The sequence below is a fragment of the Malus domestica genome, chromosome 02 (genome assembly GCF_042453785.1).
Source record: "Malus domestica chromosome 02, GDT2T_hap1".
In the NCBI taxonomy this organism is placed as follows: Eukaryota; Viridiplantae; Streptophyta; class Magnoliopsida; order Rosales; family Rosaceae; genus Malus; species Malus domestica.
The window spans coordinates 199,194-218,939 of NC_091662.1; the positions used below are offsets into that span (position 1 = coordinate 199,194).

The 19,746-nt window shown below is 39.3% G+C and overlaps 4 protein-coding genes and 1 long non-coding RNA gene across 10 annotated transcripts; 2 read left to right on the plus strand and 3 right to left on the minus strand.

Annotated features, from left to right (window-relative positions):
- Positions 1 to 42: 42 nt before the first annotated feature.
- Positions 43 to 3,795, plus strand: LOC103418105 (uncharacterized). Of its 2 annotated transcripts, none has more exons than XM_029098097.2 (6): positions 43 to 607; positions 1,042 to 1,236; positions 1,482 to 1,598; positions 1,753 to 1,902; positions 3,223 to 3,281; positions 3,397 to 3,795. In XM_029098097.2, the coding sequence occupies exons 1-6, from the start codon at positions 425 to 427 to the stop codon at positions 3,530 to 3,532; spliced, it is 840 nt and encodes a 279-aa protein (XP_028953930.1). In that variant the 5' UTR covers positions 43 to 424; the 3' UTR covers positions 3,533 to 3,795. The 2 variants fall into 2 exon arrangements, with proteins under 2 accessions (XP_028953930.1, XP_028953931.1); XM_029098098.2 differs by having other exon boundaries at positions 468 to 607; positions 1,016 to 1,236.
- Positions 3,796 to 4,524: 729 nt separating this feature from the next.
- On the minus strand, positions 4,525 to 6,403 carry LOC114822929 (uncharacterized). Of its 2 annotated transcripts, none has more exons than XR_003771083.2 (3): positions 6,023 to 6,403; positions 4,969 to 5,128; positions 4,525 to 4,888 (listed from the first exon to the last, which is right to left on the minus strand). It is a non-coding gene; the product is annotated as an uncharacterized lncRNA (long non-coding RNA). The 2 variants fall into 2 exon arrangements; XR_011574507.1 differs by having other exon boundaries at positions 4,969 to 5,166.
- A 159-nt stretch (positions 6,404 to 6,562) lies between these two features.
- On the plus strand, positions 6,563 to 11,910 carry LOC103426545 (type I inositol polyphosphate 5-phosphatase 12-like). 3 transcript variants are annotated; one of them, XM_029098100.2, is made up of 11 exons: positions 6,563 to 6,683; positions 6,951 to 7,825; positions 7,936 to 8,188; positions 8,369 to 9,179; positions 9,294 to 9,418; positions 9,599 to 9,683; positions 9,868 to 10,173; positions 10,267 to 10,534; positions 10,688 to 10,811; positions 10,888 to 11,248; positions 11,373 to 11,910. In XM_029098100.2, the coding sequence occupies exons 2-11, from the start codon at positions 6,955 to 6,957 to the stop codon at positions 11,706 to 11,708; spliced, it is 3,540 nt and encodes a 1,179-aa protein (XP_028953933.1). In that variant the 5' UTR covers positions 6,563 to 6,683; positions 6,951 to 6,954; the 3' UTR covers positions 11,709 to 11,910. The 3 variants fall into 3 exon arrangements, with proteins under 3 accessions (XP_028953933.1, XP_008362855.2, XP_070660894.1); XM_008364633.4 differs by lacking the exon at positions 6,563 to 6,683 and having other exon boundaries at positions 6,834 to 7,825; positions 9,868 to 10,030; positions 10,133 to 10,173; XM_070804793.1 differs by lacking the exon at positions 6,563 to 6,683 and having other exon boundaries at positions 6,834 to 7,825.
- A 293-nt stretch (positions 11,911 to 12,203) lies between these two features.
- LOC103426546 (ankyrin repeat-containing protein At5g02620-like) lies at positions 12,204 to 16,301 on the minus strand. Of its 2 annotated transcripts, none has more exons than XM_008364634.4 (4): positions 15,601 to 16,301; positions 14,737 to 15,487; positions 13,983 to 14,392; positions 12,204 to 13,576 (listed from the first exon to the last, which is right to left on the minus strand). In XM_008364634.4, the coding sequence occupies exons 2-4, from the start codon at positions 15,218 to 15,220 to the stop codon at positions 12,710 to 12,712; spliced, it is 1,761 nt and encodes a 586-aa protein (XP_008362856.2). In that variant the 5' UTR covers positions 15,221 to 15,487; positions 15,601 to 16,301; the 3' UTR covers positions 12,204 to 12,709. The 2 variants fall into 2 exon arrangements, with proteins under 2 accessions (XP_008362856.2, XP_008362857.2); XM_008364635.4 differs by having other exon boundaries at positions 15,621 to 15,909.
- Positions 16,302 to 17,710: 1,409 nt separating this feature from the next.
- LOC103406675 (polygalacturonase-like) lies at positions 17,711 to 19,524 on the minus strand. The gene is made up of 4 exons (XM_070810441.1): positions 18,981 to 19,524; positions 18,598 to 18,887; positions 18,161 to 18,389; positions 17,711 to 18,066 (listed from the first exon to the last, which is right to left on the minus strand). The coding sequence occupies exons 1-4, from the start codon at positions 19,455 to 19,457 to the stop codon at positions 17,848 to 17,850; spliced, it is 1,215 nt and encodes a 404-aa protein (XP_070666542.1). The 5' UTR covers positions 19,458 to 19,524; the 3' UTR covers positions 17,711 to 17,847.
- Between the last annotated feature and the right edge of the window lie 222 nt (positions 19,525 to 19,746).

Below are 19,746 nucleotides of genomic sequence, written 5' to 3' on the forward strand. Positions count from 1 at the left end.
TGTTAATTTATATCCGTTGATCTTCTTCAATTCATCAAATTCGACGGTCGAAAATTAAAAGGGTGTGAGAAGTAAAAATGAGTGTGGATATCACATTCTATTAAGATAATAACAAAAGTTGAAAAGCCAAAAAGCGAATGAAAAGAGAAAAAGAGCAAACGAAAGCTTTACTGACAAAATTCTGTTCCATTTCACAATTTCCAATTTTCTGTATATATATAAATAATCAAATAAAACAGATATCAAATGTGGGTGCTCGCTCTTGTTTGATTTGTCCTTTTTGTTTTTGGGTTTCCAAATTCCAAGTGGAGGAGGATATTAAAAGAGGAGGAATGTGAAAAGCGCAGAAAGATAAAGAAGCAGCTCCCCCCACCCCCCACCAAGCAAAAGCGCAAAAGCTGAAAGAAAGCGCCTTTGAGGAGGAATGGCAACACCCTTGCATTTGAGGCTCTTCCAGCCTCTCAACTCCATTACTCCCTATCCTTCTTCTTCAGACTTCCGCTTCAAATCCTTTCACTCTGCAAGCCCTAATTTCAATCTTTCTTCTCTCTCATCTCACAACCACTCATGTGCTCGACAAAGGACAACCACTCGCTCCGAACGGAAGGTATCTTTCTCTCTCTCTCTCTCTCTCTCTGCATATTTATACGTTCGTTTTCAAATCATCAGCTTTTTTTGGTAATTCTGAGATATTGGGTCTTGTTTGTTTGTGATGAAAAGAGAGAGTATTTTTTGGGCTTACAAATCCTTATCCTCATTTTCTGGAATGAGCTGGCTATAATGAGATGCTTCTGTTCCGTCATATAGATATAGTGATCCAAATTTTCCTTCAAAGTTGGGTCTTGTTTGTATTAGTGCTTCGCGGGTCTCTTTGTTATCTCAAGAGGCTGCAACTCTATAGTTTCGAGCTCCATTTGCCTTAAACCGGTTTCAATCCTGTAAAAGCATGTGATTTTGACTTGTATGATTACCACTCTTCGTGGGCAGTTGGTTTTCACTAATGATTTACTACCAGGGGTCTGTTTTTCTTTACTCGTATAGTGGCTTTGCGGACACTTGAGAAGAGATCAAGACATAGATAGTCGATCCAATGAAGACGCCACTGGTGCGCGTATGTTTGGTTCCGATGAGGAAGTAGGCACCCAAATCCCAACACAGGCTCAATCTGTTGTCGAAGGATCAGGGGCAGTTATGGTTTCAGAGTTCAGACCAGTGGCCGATGTGGATTATCTACAGGTGCGTGATTATTCTTCAGTTTGGCTTCTTTCCATTTTGTTGACTCAATGCATATAAATGTAAACCGTTTCCATGAGGATTGACATACAAAAACCTAATTCCAATCACCCAGTTTTTTTTAAAACCATATGTTTACAGGACTCTTAAGTAGCCTATCTCTTGCAGGCCGTGCATGCTTTGTCTTTAAGTGTTTCTTTATTGCAACTTGAAAGCACTCTTCCTATATTATGCAACATTATCTGCAGGAGTTATTAGCCATTCAGCAACAAGGACCCAGAGCAATTGGTTTCTTTGGGACCCGGAATATGGGATTCATGCATCAAGAACTTATTGAGATTCTCAGCTATGCAATGGTTATCACTGTAAGAACTGTAAATGAATGAAATTATATATCTGGCAATTATGAGTATGTATGAAGCTATCAGATGTTCGACAATACTGGACCTTTTCAGTTTATGTTGAATCTGAAGGGATCAGTGACCTTGACCTGTGTGTTCCTTAACCTCATGTTTGCAGAAAAATCACATTTATACATCAGGGGCATCAGGCACTAATGCAGCTGTAATCAGGGGTGCTTTAAGAGCTGAGAAACCAGAGCTGCTTACCGTAATCTTGCCCCAGAGTCTGAAGAAGCAACCACCTGAGAGCCAGGAATTATTGTCAAAAGTAAGAATTTCTTAAAATGACATTCCTTAAATTTTACGCTTCATCTATTTTGGTTTTTACTAGATTTTCTCATGGTATTCACATAATTGCAGATGTCAATTGCTTATTGTCTCATAGTTGACTCTTAGATTTTTGCTCCTCTTTGCGCTTCATCTTTTTGCTTATTGTCTCTAACCACAATGGAAGGTGCTTTTGTAGTTCTATGCACTACAACCTTGCCCTCTGCGTTGCTCTTGGTTATCTATCGAAGACGAAAAACTCATATAAGACCTTTCTGTTTTTCATCTTTCATTTACTCAAGAAAGATTTTCATCCATCTGCCTACGCACTCAAAATTTTCATCCATTTAAATTTGTTTGGGTATGGTTTCATTGCAGTCATTTCCTTGTTAAAGAACATTTAGGAAAGCATCTAGTATATAGCTTTTCACCGTTGAATGAGGTGATATGTATGATTGAAGATCTCTCCAGTAAATTGCCCTTTCTATTGTATTTAATTTGACAGCTAGGTATTACCGTATTAGGATGAAATTGGGTGTGCTATTTCTCAATATTCTTATGTTAGGAATTTAGGACTACTGTTCCTGCAATTTATTACTATTGGCATTACAAGAGTAGATCTGCAGTACAATGCCCCAGAAAATGAAATTGACTTGGCGGCTATTAATTATTTGAGTAAATTGTAGCTATGGTCCCTTAACTTTAACTCAATTGGAGCAATGGTCCCTCAACTAAAAATCCATTACCTTTGGTCCCTCAACTTATCAAAACGTGTAGCTATGGTCCCTCAACTAAAAATCCATTACCATTGGTCCCTGAACTTTAATTCAAGTGGAGAAATGGTCCTTTAACTTTAATCTAATTGTAGCAATGGTCCTTACAATATAACTCGTTTTGACAAATTTTTTGACATAGTTGACGAAAAGAACCATAATTATACACTTTGATGAGTTGAGGGACCCTAATTATATAAATGGTCATTCCAACATAGCTTATTTTGACAAAATTTTGACAAAATTGATGAAAAGGACTATAGCTACACATTTTGATAAGTTGAGGGACCAATGGTAATGGATTTTTAGTTGAGGGACCATTGCTCCAATTTGATTAAAGTTGAGGGACCATTTGTACAATTTACTCTAATTATTTAGAAAGTGATTGGGTACATATAACCTTGAACAAAATTTAATGGATTCCCAGTGCTGCAGTCTTTCTAGTTGTTATTTCAGTAATATGTTTAGTAATGATACCTTGTTTCCCACCACCCGACTAAGGAAATGCAATGTTGTTATTGTAATTGATAATTTCTTGGGATTTTCAGGTCAAGAATGTGATAGAAAAGCCTCAAAATGATCATCTACCACTGATAGAAGCGAGCAGGTTGATAGTAGTTCCACTTTTTACGTTCAGCGTAGCTTTCATGATGTTATACGATTGGCAGATATCATTTCTATTGGAGTGAATTTGTTTTCATGACTTGATGCTGAACCTGTAGGTTGTGCAACATGAACATCATTTCACATGTACAGCAAGTTATATGCTTTGCGTTTCACGACAGTAGATTGCTAATGGAAACTTGTCAAGAGGCCAAAAATCTCCGCAAAATTGTGACTCTCTTCTACCTGGATTGAACAACCACTTCCCCTGTTCATGATGTCCATACATTTTGAGTGAGAGAGAGGGAGTGAGAGCGCCTTATATTTTTGTTTGTATAAAATTAGATGGAAGCGACCGAACCACATGCCTTTGTAGAATGAAATAGTGAGGGAGTTAATTATTTTGTTCATTCCTTGGAAGAGGTGTATTCTGTTTAGTATATATATTTTTTTGGGTAAATTACACAAAACTACTCAATTATGAGTTTGAATCATAATCTCATACCCTATGTTTTAAACATTGCAATGTCATATCTCAATTTATAAATTTGTTGCAATGTTAGTTAGACTTTCGTTAATTAATCTGTTACATTTACCGTTAAGTGATGATGTGGTAAATATATGATTCATATTTTTCTGATGTGGAAAACCATGTGGATAAAAAATTACAACTAAAAATAAATTAATTAAAAAATAATTAAAGAGGAGTGGGCCCACCCCAACACCTCACCCTTCTTCCCCTCCGTACGCTCTCCCTTCCTCCTTTTTCACGCTGCAACAGCAGGCCAGGTGCAGCCCTTCGGCAACCACGGCGACGGCGCCGCTTTATTCAACCACCAACAACTCCAAACTAATATTCTTAGAATCCTCTCTTCATATCAAGTCCAAATCTCTATCTTATTACATCAAATTCGAAGTTGACAGGTTTGAATTTCAGATTTAGGTCGCGAAGGTTCTTGGGTTTTCCGGTGGATTTGCTGGGGTTAAAGGTGGTCAATATCTCTGTTTTTATGGGGCTTGTGGGATTTGATGACTATCCAAGTGAGAAAATAGGGTTGCTATTGTAATGAACCCAAATTCTTACTGAGGTTTTATGCTTTATTACTGTTAGGAATTGTTAGCATTTAAAAGTGTAGAGGCTATATAAAAGGAGCTCCTTTTATTAAAAAATAATTAAATGCTAACAATTCCTTAAATTGTAATTGAATCTCAGTTTCCTTGAATTGTAATTGAAGTATAGAGGCTTTTATTATGTCTTGAAAATTCATGGTGGATATTTCAAAAATGTCTTGATCGACAGAACTTTGTTATGGCTAATGGCTGTTTTTCGGTCCCACAAATTTTTTGTGTTGATTTATCAGTTCCAAAACTAAAACATCAAGTGAAAAGCAGAGTAAAAGAAAATCAGGATTTACAAATGTTAAAAGCAAATCATGAAATATGTTCTCTAATATTTTTGGAGCTCTCCAACTCCTAAGTCCAAGTTCAAGTTAGGATCACACTGCAATGACAGCATCCCCTTGCTTTAGATTCGATGGTCTTCTGCCCCTCCCTCAGCCACGACTAAAACACAATATTATCGAGGCCTCAGAAAAATATAAATTTGAGTACCTGTTTGAAAAGCAAGATACACTGTTATACCTGGAGGGAGAGTTTAAATAAGCGATCAGGAGGAGAAGGATAGAGTGAACCTTGGAGATGTTATCAATCATTTTCATCAGAGAAGTTGCCATCACTCTTTTGCTCATAATTCTGGTATTCTTCGTCGCTTGTATATGCTGCTGCTGCTGCTGCATCTTGTTGTATTCTATCACTCCCTGCTTCAGAAGAGGGAAAACTACCAAACAGCCCCTGCAAATGGGTTCTTGAGATGTTCTCCATGTTCATATCTAACAAACATATAGGAAAGCCACAAGTATTGGCATAACTTTTAAACATTTGTCAAGATAGTTGAGGTTCCAACATAAAATCAATTGGCAATATGAGGAGGTAACCCATTCTCTTATAAGAACATAGGACTCTCCTCTCATCAATGTGAGATTCATTCTCAATAAGCCTCTCACGTGTGTAGCGAATTTTTGGACAACACAACTCAGGTGACGTGAAGCGCGTGTGGGACAACCTTCCACCATAAAATCAATTGACAATATGGAGAGTACGCCAACCTGTTATAAGTACATGCAAAGTCCCTACTCTCATTAATATAGTATTCATTCTCAACAATTTGAATAACGCCAATCGTTAGTTTGTTAGAATATTCTCCCATTTTTTCTCAACACTCCTATTAATAAGGGAACAGCATTGCCAAAACAAGATCACGTGCTTACTGCTTAGTGAATCGATGTTCAATTGACGTCCATTGCTAATTCGCTGTATTGCTTCAGAAGATGGAAAAAAAGTCCGAGAAAAAATATCACTTTTGGTTTCAAATCACGCCAACTTGTGGGTAGATGGGTTTAAATTTTGAGATTGTGAAACACAAACTGAATACTGAACCGATATGTTTCGGGACAGGATTCCGAAAACCGAAACAATAATATTCCTAAATTTCGGCATTCCTGAAAAAAATTCTGTATTTCGGTACGGTTCAGGAGCCCGATTCAAAATCCCTAATTCTAAGACCCTATTCAAAATCCCTAATTCCAAAAACCCTAATTCAGAAACCCAAATTCAAAATCCCTAATCGAATTTGTGGTCAAACAATCTGTATGAACTTTGGTCGAGTTTATTGCAGAAATTTCTTACCTTGTGTAGTGAGGAGGAGTGCAGACTGAGACTGAGAGCTCGATTCAGAAGCCGGATTCGGGTGGTATGGACAGTGGGGTGAAGTCACGATTCAGGTAATGGATTCACGAGTAGGGATTGAGGACTGAGGAATGAGGACTGGTGTGACTAGATTCGGGATTCAAGCGACGGATTTGGGTGATGTTACTTATGTGGAAGTACTGAGGGCGGAGGAGACACGTCGAGAGAAAGAGACAGTGAGAGTGAGAGTGAGAGTGAGGCGAGAACTAGAAAGTAACGTACGTTTCGAAAGTGCTTGCGTTATTTCCTTCAAACTAAAAAATGAAGGTTTGGGTTTGAAACTCGTTGCTGGTGTGAAAGCCAAACTTGTGGTTAGGAGAGGCTGAAATGCCTCTATGAATCTTTTTGATCCCTGAAAGAAATAAATAACCGTAACTTACCATTAATTATCTATATTAAAAAAAAAAAAAAAAAAAAAGTGTTTGCGTTATGTAACGTAAGGCCCCACTCGCTCTTTTCTCTTGGCCTTCCAATCAATCATCCAACCTTTTGTTCGAAAAAATAAAATAAAAAATAATTCAATCATCCAACCAACCGACGTGCTCCCATCTCGGATCCCCTTCCCGGAGTTCCCTCTCATCCCTCCCCTTGCAAATTTAGAGTTAGACCCTTTCTTCTTTCTCTCTCCTCTTTTCTCTTCTGGTTTTGTTCCTCTCTTTCTTTCTATTCTGATGGAATTTTTTACAATTTTCATGTTGATATTCATTTGGTTTAAAGTATATAGATAAACACTCGATGTTGTTCCTTTGGATTATTAACTAGGATCTTCATATATATGTGTGTGTATATATATACACACATATATATATATATATATATATTATTCATCAACCCAAACATTTGAAACATCCCTTAATTAATTGCTTAGTACTATGGAGGACAGAAGTGAAGACGACGACAGGGACGCATTGGCGGGGCTAAGCAACGCCCCTCCACCCCGCAAGTCACATTCATTAAGCCAGCAGCTCCGTGCAACCTCCGCCCAAAAACGCCACCACCAATTACGAAAGCATAGCCTCGACGACGTCAGCGTCTTCCCCAAGAGCGTTCATAACAATAATAATGTCGACTACTACGACTCTTCTGACGACGATTTCTTTCCTTACTCCACCTCTAACAGCACCATCACCACGACAACCACTAGTAATGCTGTTGGCGTTGGTGATCACGACGTGTACGTGGGCACCACTCACTCCCAGAGGCTGGACCAAAGCCTCTGCATGGAGGCTGGTGATGATCCTGATGGCAACAGGGAATGCCAGCCGTTGGCCGAATTTATTGGCAGCGGCGGTGGCACTGGCATCTTCAAGGTTCCAACTCGCGCATCCGTCCATCCTGGTCGTCCCCCCTGCTTGGAGCTGAGACCCCACCCTCTCAGGGAGACCCAGGTCGGCAGGTTCCTCAGGACCATTGCCTGCACCAACACCCAGCTGTGGGCTGGCCAGGAGGGCGGAGTCAGGGTCTGGAATTTGAAGGGCGTCTTTGAACCTGGTTTTGGTATTGGTGGCAGGGTCATGAGGGGTGATGAGGATGCCGCCCCATACTATGAATCCGCCAACACCTCTCCCACCCATTGCCTCATGGTTGATACCGGCAATCGCTTGATTTGGACTGGCCATAAGGATGGTAAGATCAGGTCTTGGAAGATGGATCAGTCTTTGGATGCTTCTACTCCTTTTAAGGAAGGTCTGTCCTGGCAGGCCCACCGCGCTCCTGTTCTCGCATTGGTTTTCACTGCTTACGGTCAGTCACTCATTTGTTCCTCTTCATCACGTGCTTCTGTTTGCTTGGTTTTTTACTTTCCAGTGTAAATGTTAATCTATCTGATATCATGTTGCTTTGATTTGATGCAGGTGATATGTGGTCAGGTTCTGAGGGTGGTGTTATTAAAATCTGGCCATGGGAAACCATAGAAAAATCTCTCTCTCTAAAACCAGAGGAAAGGCATATGGCAGCTTTACTGGTGGAGAGGTCAGGCATTGACCTGAGGAGCCAAGTTACTGTGAATGGCGTCTGTAGTATATCTTCTCAAGATGTCAAGTGTTTGCTATCTGATGATTTTAGAGCTAAAGTTTGGTGTAGCGGATCTATGTCCTTCTCCTTGTGGTTAGTTTTCAATTTGAAACCTAGTGTTAGCAGGGAGTGTGTGCGTTTTGCTACATGTTTTACATGGTGAAAACTTTTATCTTATGCACAATTCATGTTTTTCTAAATGGGATTTCGATCAAGAAAGAGAAAAGGAAATCGTTGCTTAGATAGAGATCCTAATACATATAATTTTGTCAGGGATGCTCGTACAAGAGAGCTTGTGAAAGTCTTTAATGTAGAAGGTCAGATGGAGAATCGAGTTGACATGTCAGCAGTGCAGCAAGATCAAGCAGTAGAAGATGAGATGAAGGTAAAATTTGTTTCAACATCGAAAAAGGAGAAATCCGGGGGCTTTTTACAACGGTCGCGTAATGCTATAATGGGAGCTGCAGATGCTGTTCGTCGGGTTGCAACAAGAGGGGCAGGGGCATTTGTAGAAGAATCCAAGAAGACAGAAGCGTTAGTGCTAACTGCGGATGGCATGATATGGAGTGGATGCACAAATGGTTTACTGGTTCAGTGGGATGGAAATGGTAACCGTGTGCAAGATTTTAATCACCATTCTTCTGGTGTCCAATGCTTTTGCACTCTCGGAACACGAATATATGTAGGCTATGTGAGTGGCATGATTCAGGTGTTGGATCTTGAGGGAAATCTGATTGCAGGATGGGTTGCACACAGTAGTCCAGTGATAAAACTGGCGGTTGGAACTGGTTTTGTTTATAGCTTGGCCACCCATGGTGGTATTCGCGGATGGAACATCAAATCTCCAGGACCTACTGACAACTTGATACGTACAGAATTGGCTGCAAAAGAAAGTGTATATACCAAAAGTGACAATGTTAGAATTTTAGTTGGCACATGGAATGTTGGTCAAGGAAGAGCATCTCAGGATGCACTAATATCATGGTTAGGCTCTGCTGTGCCGGATGTTGGCATTGTAGTTGTCGGGTTGCAAGAAGTAGAAATGGGCGCAGGCTTTCTTGCAATGTCTGCAGCAAAAGAAACTGTAAGATCCTTCATTGATGTTGTGAACTGCTTATTTGGTTACTTTAACAGATACAAAATCTCTACTCGTGCGTATGGATTGATTTATTTATTTACCATTCTTTTCCCTTTGTAGGTAGGGCTTGAAGGGAGTTCTGTTGGTAACTGGTGGCTTGATAACATAGGAAAGGCCTTAGAAGAAGGAAAAACTTTTGAACGTATGGGTTCTAGGCAGCTCGCAGGCTTGCTCATATCTCTTTGGTAAGCAATTACCATCGAAATTGATTTCAGGAATTACCTATCACCAAATATAATTAGCCTGCAGTTCATATTTCTTTCCTTTTATCAGTGAGGCATCTTAACCCTACTCTGTTAAATTATCCTTGTGGAGTTTGTCCTCATATATTTATTTCCTTTTATGAGCTCATAATTCTCATATAGGGTAAGAAAGAATCTCAGAAAACATGTCGGGGATATTGATGCTGGAGCAGTTCCCTGTGGATTTGGTCGTGCCATTGGTAATAAGGTTGGTACCTCTCCATTCACAGTGCTCATTTGGCATGTATACAAGTTGGGAGTTGGTACCTTTTTGTTTACAGAATAAAATAGAATGCAGTCAGTTTGATTGTCTCTGCTCAATTTCTTAAATGTATCGCTTTCTTATTCTTATGAAAAAAGGATCACTGACCAGACTACTTATGTTCAAGCAGGGGGGTGTTGGTCTGAGAATCCGAGTCTATGATCGGATAATGTGCTTTGTGAACTGTCATTTGGCTGCACATTTGGAAGCTGTCAGTCGCCGTAATGCTGATTTTGATCACATTTATCGTAATATGGTCTTCACCCGGTCGTCTCTACTTAACACAGCAGCTGGTATGCTACCATACCTGTTTTTGTCTTGCTCCCTTGCCTTCTCTGCCTATTTATTTTGGCTGCTTTATTCTTCTGGCTTGCCATGGGTCCTCTCTCTTGCAGCTGGTGTCTCAACTTCTGTTAACATGGCTCGGGCTCCAAATGTATGTACTTGTTCTAGTTCGTATTGCTGAAATCAATCCTTTATTTATAATTTTTAATGTAATTAGCTAAGTGTTAGGCCATTGATGATTTAGGCTGTCAGTAGCAACACTGAAGATGTAAGGCCCGAATTAGCAGAAGCAGATATGGTTGTTTTTCTCGGTGATTTCAATTATCGGCTTTTTGGCATATCTTATGATGAAGCAAGGGACTTCGTTTCGCAAAGATGCTTTGATTGGCTCAGAGAAAAAGATCAGCTCAGAGCAGAGATGAAAGCCGGGAAAGTTTTCCAAGGGATGCGTGAGGCACTCATCAGATTCCCTCCAACATACAAGTTTGAAAAGCACCAAGCAGGTTTAGCAGGTATTTGGTCTAGTAACAGTCAATTTCTGCATTACTATCAAAGCTCTTGGTTTCTCTTACACGAGTAAATTATGCATATCTGCAAAAATGAATTAGAAACAACATGGTTTTCGGGTGTTCTAATTTGAAACTTTGTCTGTGCATCCTTTTCAGGATATGATTCTGGTGAGAAGAAACGTATTCCTGCATGGTGTGATAGAATAATATATCGTGACAATCGGCCATCACCAGTTGCTGAGTGCAGTTTAGAGTGCCCTGTAGTCTCGTCAATTATACAGTACGTTCTTCTGGGATTGTAACCTATTGTCTCTTCTTCTTCATTGTTCTAAAACTTGGTGCCCAATTTTAAATAGGTATGAGGCATGCATGGATGTGACTGACAGTGATCACAAACCTGTCCGGTGTAAACTAAGTTTACAAATTGCGCACGTTGATAGATCAGTAAGGAGAAAGGAGTTTGGGGAAATTATAAAGTCCAATCAGAATATCAGGTCTATGCTTGAAGAATCAAATTATGTTCCAGAAACTATTTTGAACACCAACAACATAATCCTTCAAAATCAGGACACGTCCATTTTGCGTATCACTAATACATGTGTAAAGGATACGGCCGTATTTAAAATCATCTGTGAAGGTCAGTCCACCGTCAAGGAGGATGAGGAAGAGCCTGACTATCGCCCGAGAGGTGCCCATGGGTTTCCTCGATGGCTTGAGGTATCACTTTCTCCCTGCTGCTTCTGTTATGTCCTATAAATTTTCTTTTCCTTTTTGGAGTGGAAAATGCAGGTGTCTATTCTTCTAATATACTTCTTTTGCTTTTTAAAACACAAAATAATAGATCACACCAGCAGCGGGCATGATCAAACCTGAGGAGTGTGTGGAGGTCTCAGTTCATCATGAAGAGTTTCATACCTTGGAAGAATTTGTTGATGGCATCCCTCAAAATTGGTGGTGCGAAGACACCCGCGACAAGGAAGTGATTTTAATGTTGAGTGTCCAAGGTAGTTGCTCAGCTCAAACATATAGTCACAGAGTTCGTGTACGGCATTGCTTCTCAGCCAAGACAGTCCGCATGGACTCAAAATCCAACAGCTCTAGGAGAGGCCAGGGAAGTCCAGTTCACAGGTCTGAAGTTCGGCAACTTAACATACCAAGCCAAATCAACTTGAAATAATTCTTAAAACTAAACTAGTATCAAATACTGGATAGCATGAAGCAGTTTATAGACACATGGATAATCGCCTGGTAAGAGTGAAGACGGACTTGATGTTATTACCAAGTGCCTTTGTTTTTTCAGTTAGAACTCTAGTCTAGAACAAAAGTTGGTGTAAATACTCTGTGAACCTGTTTATGACTTTAAAGATAGTTTAGCATCATGTCCTCTCTTCATTATCAAATTCATTTTTACATTGGTAAGTTGGTATATGGAAGGCGGTAAAAATGGAAATGTATGCCCACTGTTGGCTTCTAACTAAAACCATGATTACAATTTGCAAATCACTGTTGACTAGTTTTATTTCCGAGTAATGGCTCAATATTTCACATTAGATTAATCAAATATCGTATCACTGTATAGAAAATAAGTCCGAATGTGATCTACCTTTTCTCTGCATTATCCTCTGTTTTCTCAGGCTTCGTCGTTTATTTCTGATTAGTTCCGACCAAGGACTGAGACCAAAAAGGGTGACATTATTAATTTAAACTTCAACTGGTATGACAATACTTTGCACATAATACAGATTATTTATAAACTCCTAATCAAACACTTGAACAACAGTAGTTGTAAACTTGGCATGGTACATTCACTCAGTTCAGTATGCCTTGATGATTAATTTATGCAACTGCCTCATAGCCCTCCAACGATAAAACATGGATGCTTACCCTAGTCCATTAGCATAGCCAGTAACACCAGACAGCAGACAGATGAAAGAAGCCATTCCTTGCTATACCAAGAGCTGATAGAAGAGGAATGAGGCAGATATATATGATTTCCTTTTACCTGCTCAACCCGATGATCTTAAGAGATAGATGCCTTTAGATCAGTTATTACGTTAAAATTTGAATCTGATGAGTGGAGCAGGAGCAGGTGTGGCATATGTATTTAAGCTCCTAGTCCTATATGCTAAGATACAGCATAGGTCCCCCAATCCCTGTGTTCATTCTCCCATATGAAACTTAAAGCGCATACATCCGCTTATACTCGCTGTTCAAAACTTCATGTTCTGATGCCATAGACATAGAGAATGAACGAGACTTACTCTCAGCTCTCCGAATGTTCCTCATTTTGCACTCTTCCATTCTATGTAAAATGACACAATAGCACATGGAGCCAATGGTAGTAAGCATGATTGTGCTGCCTATAACTGTTGCGTACACAGCAAGCCACCTTGAGTGCGTGCCCACCACCACATACGTCAGAGAAATAAAAGCGATCGAAATGAAGAGGCAAGCTAGCCACATGAGCTTGTTGATCACAAATACAAGCTGCTTTTTTGCCTTCTGCTCAATCACAACCACAGATGTCTGGACTACAACAACAGCCAGGGAGATGAAGAGTGCCAGGCTGTCAAACACAAAAAAGATGATGAAAGCAGCATTATTTGCTATGTGTGCTTGTCCAAGCGTAAGCCCTGGTGTTTCGTCCTCAACATACTGGCCAGGAATAGTGAAGATGGCTGCAAAAGCAACAGTGGCAATCAGAACGGCAACAACTGTGGCAGAGTTTATAGCATTGTTGAGGCCACTAATGTGGAGCTTTTTCAACTTTTTTGCAATATTCTGGACTCTGGCACCAGTTTGGCGGGTCTGTTGAAGTTGGGACTGGACATCGTGCTTTATGTCACTCACGGTCTGCTTCAGCTGCTTGGCTGGATTTGCAGGTTTTCCTTGGTCTTTAGAATTGGTGGCCCCTGCTTCCTTTAACACAGCCACAAGTTCTGGACTCCCATATTTTTCTGCAATGTCAAGTGGGCTCTCTCCAGCCTTGTTGCTTGCATTGATGTTACTACCCTCTTTATTAATGGACAACAGAAGGCGTACATTCTGCACATAAAGTACATGAGCATTGAGCAAACATAATAAAATTATGTCACAAGCTAGCCAGCAAATTTTGAGATTGGTTTGTTTCAATTGAAAGTTGAAGTCACACACCAAAAACTACAGGTGTTTCCATTACTACATATGAGTATCATACACCAATTAAGCACCAACTATGAAATTACCAAACCATTCTTCAGATTGGAGTCGTAGCGTACATTTTGAGTTAAAACTACCAGCAATGAACATAATGCTTAACATGATCACAAAACTAAACAATTGGGAAGCTAGATTTCAGATCTAGTTTAGAAATTTGGATTTAATATTGATGGACACTTGAATCATTGATATAACATGTAGCACATTTCATCAAATTACTATATAAATTGAAAGAAAAGAAAGGAGAAAGAACCTGAATATGGCCCTTCCTTGTGGCAGTATGCAATGCGTTGTTTCCCTTGTTATCTTCCACAGTCAAAACTGAGGGGTCAGGTTTCAGCAACTCCAGCACAATCTCCTCATTGTGCCCTTTTACAGCCATGTGCAACGCAGTTTGACCTTTCAGGTCAGTTCTAAAAGCAGCGCTTGGATCCTTTCTTAGTAGGGACTTGACTACTTCCAAGTGCCCCATCCTTGCTGCTGAATGAAGCACAGTCTTACCATTATTGCGGGCAATCTTGGCGAGATTTGAGTCAGTTTCCAAAAGGAGATTTACAATATCAATATGCCCCTGAGTAGCAGCCGTGTGTAAGGCAGTTGAATTGGATAAATCTGTTGTCATAGCCAAGTTCGGGAACACGTGCAGAAGTTCTTTCAACACCTCTGAAGAAAGAAACAATTTTCACATCATTATGATGCATATTTCGAAGAAATATTATTTGATAGTTTCCTAATCATAATTAGGCTCTTATAGTTCACCAGATGATTAAGGTGACAATCAAAGTCAATATGCGTGTGTGTGTTGAGATTGAAGAAGACAGTCAACAAGCATTTCAAAATCAAGCTTCATGAAGATACATATTGCACATGCTTTTCTGTAACACAGAATTTTACCAAAATTGTGTTCCTTTTTTTTCATAGCATATGATACAAACATTACAGGACTGCTTCTATTAAAGTGTGTTGAATTTCAACAAATGAAATGGATATTCATACCACTATCTTACCAAGATGGCCCTGTCTTACAGCAATGTGGAATGGATCGTAGCCATTTCTGGCGGCAATTGATGCAGTTTGAAGGTCCATATGCCTCAACATTTCCCCAACAACCAAAGCATGCCCATTCTCCGCTGAGGCATAGAGGGGGGTCTCTCCCTCCTGGTTTGTCTTTGACAATAAACCAATTGACTCATTGCTGTTACAGTTCTGAAGAATTTCTCTGACTCTAACTAAATTCCCTGCTCGAGCCGCCAAATGGAGTTGAGAGTCACCTCTTTTACCCGGTGACTCCTTGCTCCTCCTCCGTTCACCACCAATAAAGCTCAGCTGCTTCTCCATAACCATCCGAAAACTCTTCTGCTTCTCCATAAACCCACGAAAACTCTTCTGTTTCTCCATCACCCCTCGAGAACTTGACTGCTGCTCGATTGCCCCACTGAAACTAGGTAGTTTTTCCATCCTTGCAGACTGAAAACTGCTCTGCCTCTCCATCACCAATTTCACGGAAACGAGTTGATCTCAAACAAAACCCAACTTCCTAGTCTTTGGAATCCTGATTCTCCAATCTCAAATTCTACTTTTCCACGATCATCACCCAATAAACATTCAAGCCAAATTCATTTCCTCACAGAAACAGTAAGAACCCCAGTTGTGCAGATATATAGATATGTCAAGAAATATGTTTTTCAATCTCTACTTAACCACTGGGATTCCAATTTTCTGATTCAAAATCTGTTTCTTATCCAAACTGAAATTCACCTATTTGAAATATCAAAACCCGTTGAATAATCAAAATAACAGAATCCAGAAAGCAATCAAAATCCAACAGATGAGAAGAAGCAAAAGTTGAATACCAATTACAAAGTAAGTACCTTGATTGTGAGCTTTGTACCTTACTCTAATGCTCTGAATCTGGAAGGCTAGAAACTTCAGATACCATGCGGCCGAGGCTGAAACCCAAAACAAAAGCTGAGATTTTGGTAAATGATGGGGCCTCACCATCACCTTATCAGTGAGTAACACAAGAGACCCCACCCCACCAATAAACTTGTATTCGACTCAACTCAATACAAAACTAGATGAAAACCAAGATCGTATGAGGAGACACACAGCGAGAACAAACAAACCGCTGCTGACAACACCATCTATAATTCTATATAGATACTCGGGAGTTGGGGGAGGAGAGACGCATGATGTTTTCTACCCCTTTTTAAGTAAGATAATATTTACCTGCCTGCCTCAAAAAACACAAAGTTAGATACTTTATCTGTCATACTGTTTATAGAGAGCTGTTTTTCACCATCCTTGTATGATGATTAATCGTGATCATGTTTTTCTTTTATTATATTATTACTTTAAATTATCTAGAAGAAATAATAAAAATTTAAATCAGGAACGAGTTAATAAAATACTAAGACCAGCCTTTTAGGGTGAGTTGTAATTCTCTGCTTGGCTTCATTGATGCATTAGCAAAGACTATCCGTCCATAATAATTGTCATATATCAAATGATCAGTCTTATATGAAGTTGTTTATGAATAACAGAACAAGAGGAGATACCAACAAACAAATATTAATTGAAAATAAAATTTGCAGAAGATGTATGGCCCCTGTGGACTGGAGACTGGGCAGTGGGCAGTCACTGTCACCCGTGGGCCCCCGCTGAAATATATATATATATATATATATATATATATATATATATATATATATATATGCATGAGTAATGGTAATGAGACTATTTCAAAATAAAATTTACAAACTAAATAATATGTTATTAATATAAATGAATATATTTATCAACGTTTAATTAATAAATTAATCATCAATTTACATATCCTTTAATTTTCAAAATTTTGTTTACAAATTTAATTTCTCTGGCATTACCTATATATATATATATATATATATAGGTAAAATGAACTTTCTTGGACTACATAATATAACTATCAACCTAGCTATTTATATATCCATAGCCCATAGGAGGTTAGGAACAATCACCTCCCAACTGAACCCCTCCATACGTTGATATGCATAGGCACACCACTTGCCTTTGGTTGGGCACTTGATGTATATAAAAGGTCAATGACGTAGGTGAAACCTAGGCAAATAGAACAACAAACTTAATTATAAAAAACTGAAATTGGAGAGCAGCCATGTTTCATTGTTGTACACTGAAACTGATACTGACTCAATTAAGTCTTCTAAATTTTAACTGTAGATTTCTATATATATATATATATATATGAAATTAACGTTGAATTAACCTAATGAAAAACATTACACCTTTAATTGTTTGTACTTTATAATTAATTCACATGCGTTTCATTTTATATGTGTATTTATCATTTACCACTAAGTTTCAAAAATGTATGTGTGTGTATAAAGTTGACATGTACCTAATGTTTGTTGAAGGAAAATGACATAGCCATTGGCATATATATATTATTGTTATTAGAGATGCATGAATTGGGCATGCATCCTTTTTGACTGAGAATCAAGATTCGAGACTGCGGCATGCATTGCAGTTGTCTATTTCTTTCTTTCAAATCAAACGGACGTACTTACATTTGTGTGTGAGACGTGATGATATTGATACCATCGTACCAGGACAGACTACGGAGTGAATTAGTCAAATTAGTAACGTGTGTGCAAAATGTAATTAAGAAGCAGCAGCAACAGATCATCACCACCATTAAATTTCAATCTGATGACTACTGCTGATCTCTCTTCTTCTTCTAATTAAATTGCAGTTGACCAATAATAAATCCATATTTATTTTAAGTTGAAAATTAGTTGACTACTGATGATCGATCCATGTATTTGCATGTGTTAATTAATTAATGCTGTGTTGACCGGCGATATATATATATATATATATATATATATATATATATATATTCCACTTTCAATATATAGGATTGATTTACTGCAAGCAACACTCAACCATGGAAGCTCTACAGTAACTGCGTATCCATGTGGTGTGGTGTGCACATCCATCACCATTGATCAGTGATAATTATTCTTGATACGATCATACAACTCGATCGATATATTGTAAAATCACACAAGACAAGCGCAAATTAAAGTTACAAATAATTCCCTTAATAATAGGATTATCTATATGCAAGGATCTGGCATAAGCAGTCCAGTGCTGGTTCCCCTAATGTTTTTGCACGATGACGTGGCAACCTTATTCAGATACGTAAGCTTGATATCTTGCAATCTGATCCCAGTACATGGAGTGCTAGGGCTGCAGTCGAACGTTACTGCCTCTGCCGTTCGCGACGTCCCTTGTATGTTTCTGTACGTCACTTGACTGATCGTCACACCTGAACTCTATCAAACGAACAAAAAAAAAAACTAATAATTGATAAGTAATTAAGGGAATATATATATATATATACACTATAATATAGGATGTTAGTATTACCTTAGAAGGACAGCCTTGGTTATGGGGGCAATAGCTCTGGTCAATGATGATGGGGTTTTTCACGTTTCTCATGACGATGTTTTGGAAGATTATGTTCCTAACGAAGCCAGTGCTGGGCCTGGCCCATGACTTTATTCGTACTCCATTGTCTGATCCACTGAACACTGCATTCGTTAGGGTTACATTTTGGACACCATCTTCCTTGAGATTCCTGCCTAGGCTTCCAATGCTGCATTATATACAGAGATCAGATCACATTCAGATATCATGAGCGGCACTACTTTAATTCGTAATTAGGCTATTTTTGAATCAATGTTTAATTAGGCTGGTTATTAAGTTAATCTTTTCTACATACGTGCCTAATTATACCCATCCCAAGTTTGTGTTACTTAATAAACCCAACTTGTAAACAAATAAATAAGACTGCTCGACTGTACCTTACACCATGGCCTGGACCACACTTGATGTTGCTCATATGGAGGTTTCTGGTGCCGGGACCGATTGCTATGCAATCGTCACCGGTTTGCAAGATGCTGCCGGTTATGGTGACACCGGTAGAGCTCTGCACATGAATACCATCTGTGTTGGGGCTTTCGCTCGGAGCGATCAGCTTCACGTTTCGAACGACCACATTGTTGCAGCTGTTGACTACAAGGTGGGTTGCCTGACTGTTGATCGATGTTAAGCCATTTACCAGAACGCTGTTTGCCCAGTTGAACGTTATAGACTGCACATGTATACATATATTATTATAATTATTTATACATATTATATTAATATAGTGAGTAATTATTAAATCCGCATATATATGCGTACGTACCCTAGCTCCAACAGGACAACTCTTGCCGGATTTCCTGCAAGCCCAAAATGCAGCCCCCCTGGCGTCGAGGGAACCACCGAGGACCCTAAGTCCGGTAACCTTAATGAATAAAATCCAGTAGCCTGAGTTTCCCAAAGCCCTATAGTCTGTGGGGGCTACAAGGGTTCCGTCTATTTGAACTGTAACTTGTCCGGTCTTGCATGGACCTCTAAACACCACAGCCTTCAACAAGAACCTTCCTTTGGGGATGTACATGACAGCATTGCCCTGGCCGGAGCTGCACGCCGACGCCCATGCCTTGACGAATGCTTGCGTCGAGTCCGTCGTCCCATCTGCTCGTGCACCAAACTTCATCACATTGTAGCTAACTGCCGCTGCGTTGGATGACTGCGACAACGACATGCTCGAGAAAAACAGCAGTACAGCTGCTACACAATAATTATGAATATTGCCGCAGAAGCTTGATGTATAAGCCATTTTTGTGATGATACTTCAGATGTAGGGTTGGATAGAATATAAGATTTCGATGAAAGTAATTGGTGTAAATGACTGGATTGGATTTGGATGCTGAAAAAGAAACAATACTTTGGAGGTATTTATAGTTGCTTATTGACACGTACTGCTAGTACATATGAGCGGAGCAGCGTAGGTAATTATAAAAAGGTGGAGTAACAAAATTCAAAAAGTAGTATTGTATTTGCTCGTCGCGGATCGATTGTTGAATTTTAGGGTTTAGGGTTAGATAGATACATGTGTTACGTAGTGA

What these genes read in the sequence shown, in the direction of transcription:
- LOC103406675 (XM_070810441.1), bottom strand. Translation starts at nt 19,457, where the DNA reads ATGGCTTATACATCAAGCTTCTGCGGCAATATTCATAATTATTGTGTA. An exon ending in GGTCCAGGCCATGGTGTAAG is followed by an intron (nt 18,390 to 18,597) that starts GTACAGTCGAGC and finishes TATATAATGCAG; the next exon opens with CATTGGAAGCCTAGGCAGGA. An exon ending in ACCAAGGCTGTCCTTCTAAG is followed by an intron (nt 18,067 to 18,160) that starts GTAATACTAACA and finishes TTCGTTTGATAG; the next exon opens with AGTTCAGGTGTGACGATCAG.
- LOC103418105 (XM_029098097.2), top strand. Translation starts at nt 425, where the DNA reads ATGGCAACACCCTTGCATTTGAGGCTCTTCCAGCCTCTCAACTCCATT. An exon ending in GCTATGCAATGGTTATCACT is followed by an intron (nt 1,599 to 1,752) that starts GTAAGAACTGTA and finishes TCATGTTTGCAG; the next exon opens with AAAAATCACATTTATACATC. An exon ending in CCACTGATAGAAGCGAGCAG is followed by an intron (nt 3,282 to 3,396) that starts GTTGATAGTAGT and finishes CTGAACCTGTAG; the next exon opens with GTTGTGCAACATGAACATCA.
- LOC103426545 (XM_029098100.2), top strand. Translation starts at nt 6,955, where the DNA reads ATGGAGGACAGAAGTGAAGACGACGACAGGGACGCATTGGCGGGGCTA. An exon ending in GTCGTGCCATTGGTAATAAG is followed by an intron (nt 9,684 to 9,867) that starts GTTGGTACCTCT and finishes ATGTTCAAGCAG; the next exon opens with GGGGGTGTTGGTCTGAGAAT. An exon ending in GTAGTCTCGTCAATTATACA is followed by an intron (nt 10,812 to 10,887) that starts GTACGTTCTTCT and finishes AATTTTAAATAG; the next exon opens with GTATGAGGCATGCATGGATG.
- LOC103426546 (XM_008364634.4), bottom strand. Translation starts at nt 15,220, where the DNA reads ATGGAGAGGCAGAGCAGTTTTCAGTCTGCAAGGATGGAAAAACTACCT. An exon ending in TGTAAGACAGGGCCATCTTG is followed by an intron (nt 14,393 to 14,736) that starts GTAAGATAGTGG and finishes TTCTTTCTTCAG; the next exon opens with AGGTGTTGAAAGAACTTCTG. An exon ending in CAAGGAAGGGCCATATTCAG is followed by an intron (nt 13,577 to 13,982) that starts GTTCTTTCTCCT and finishes CTTTATGTGCAG; the next exon opens with AATGTACGCCTTCTGTTGTC.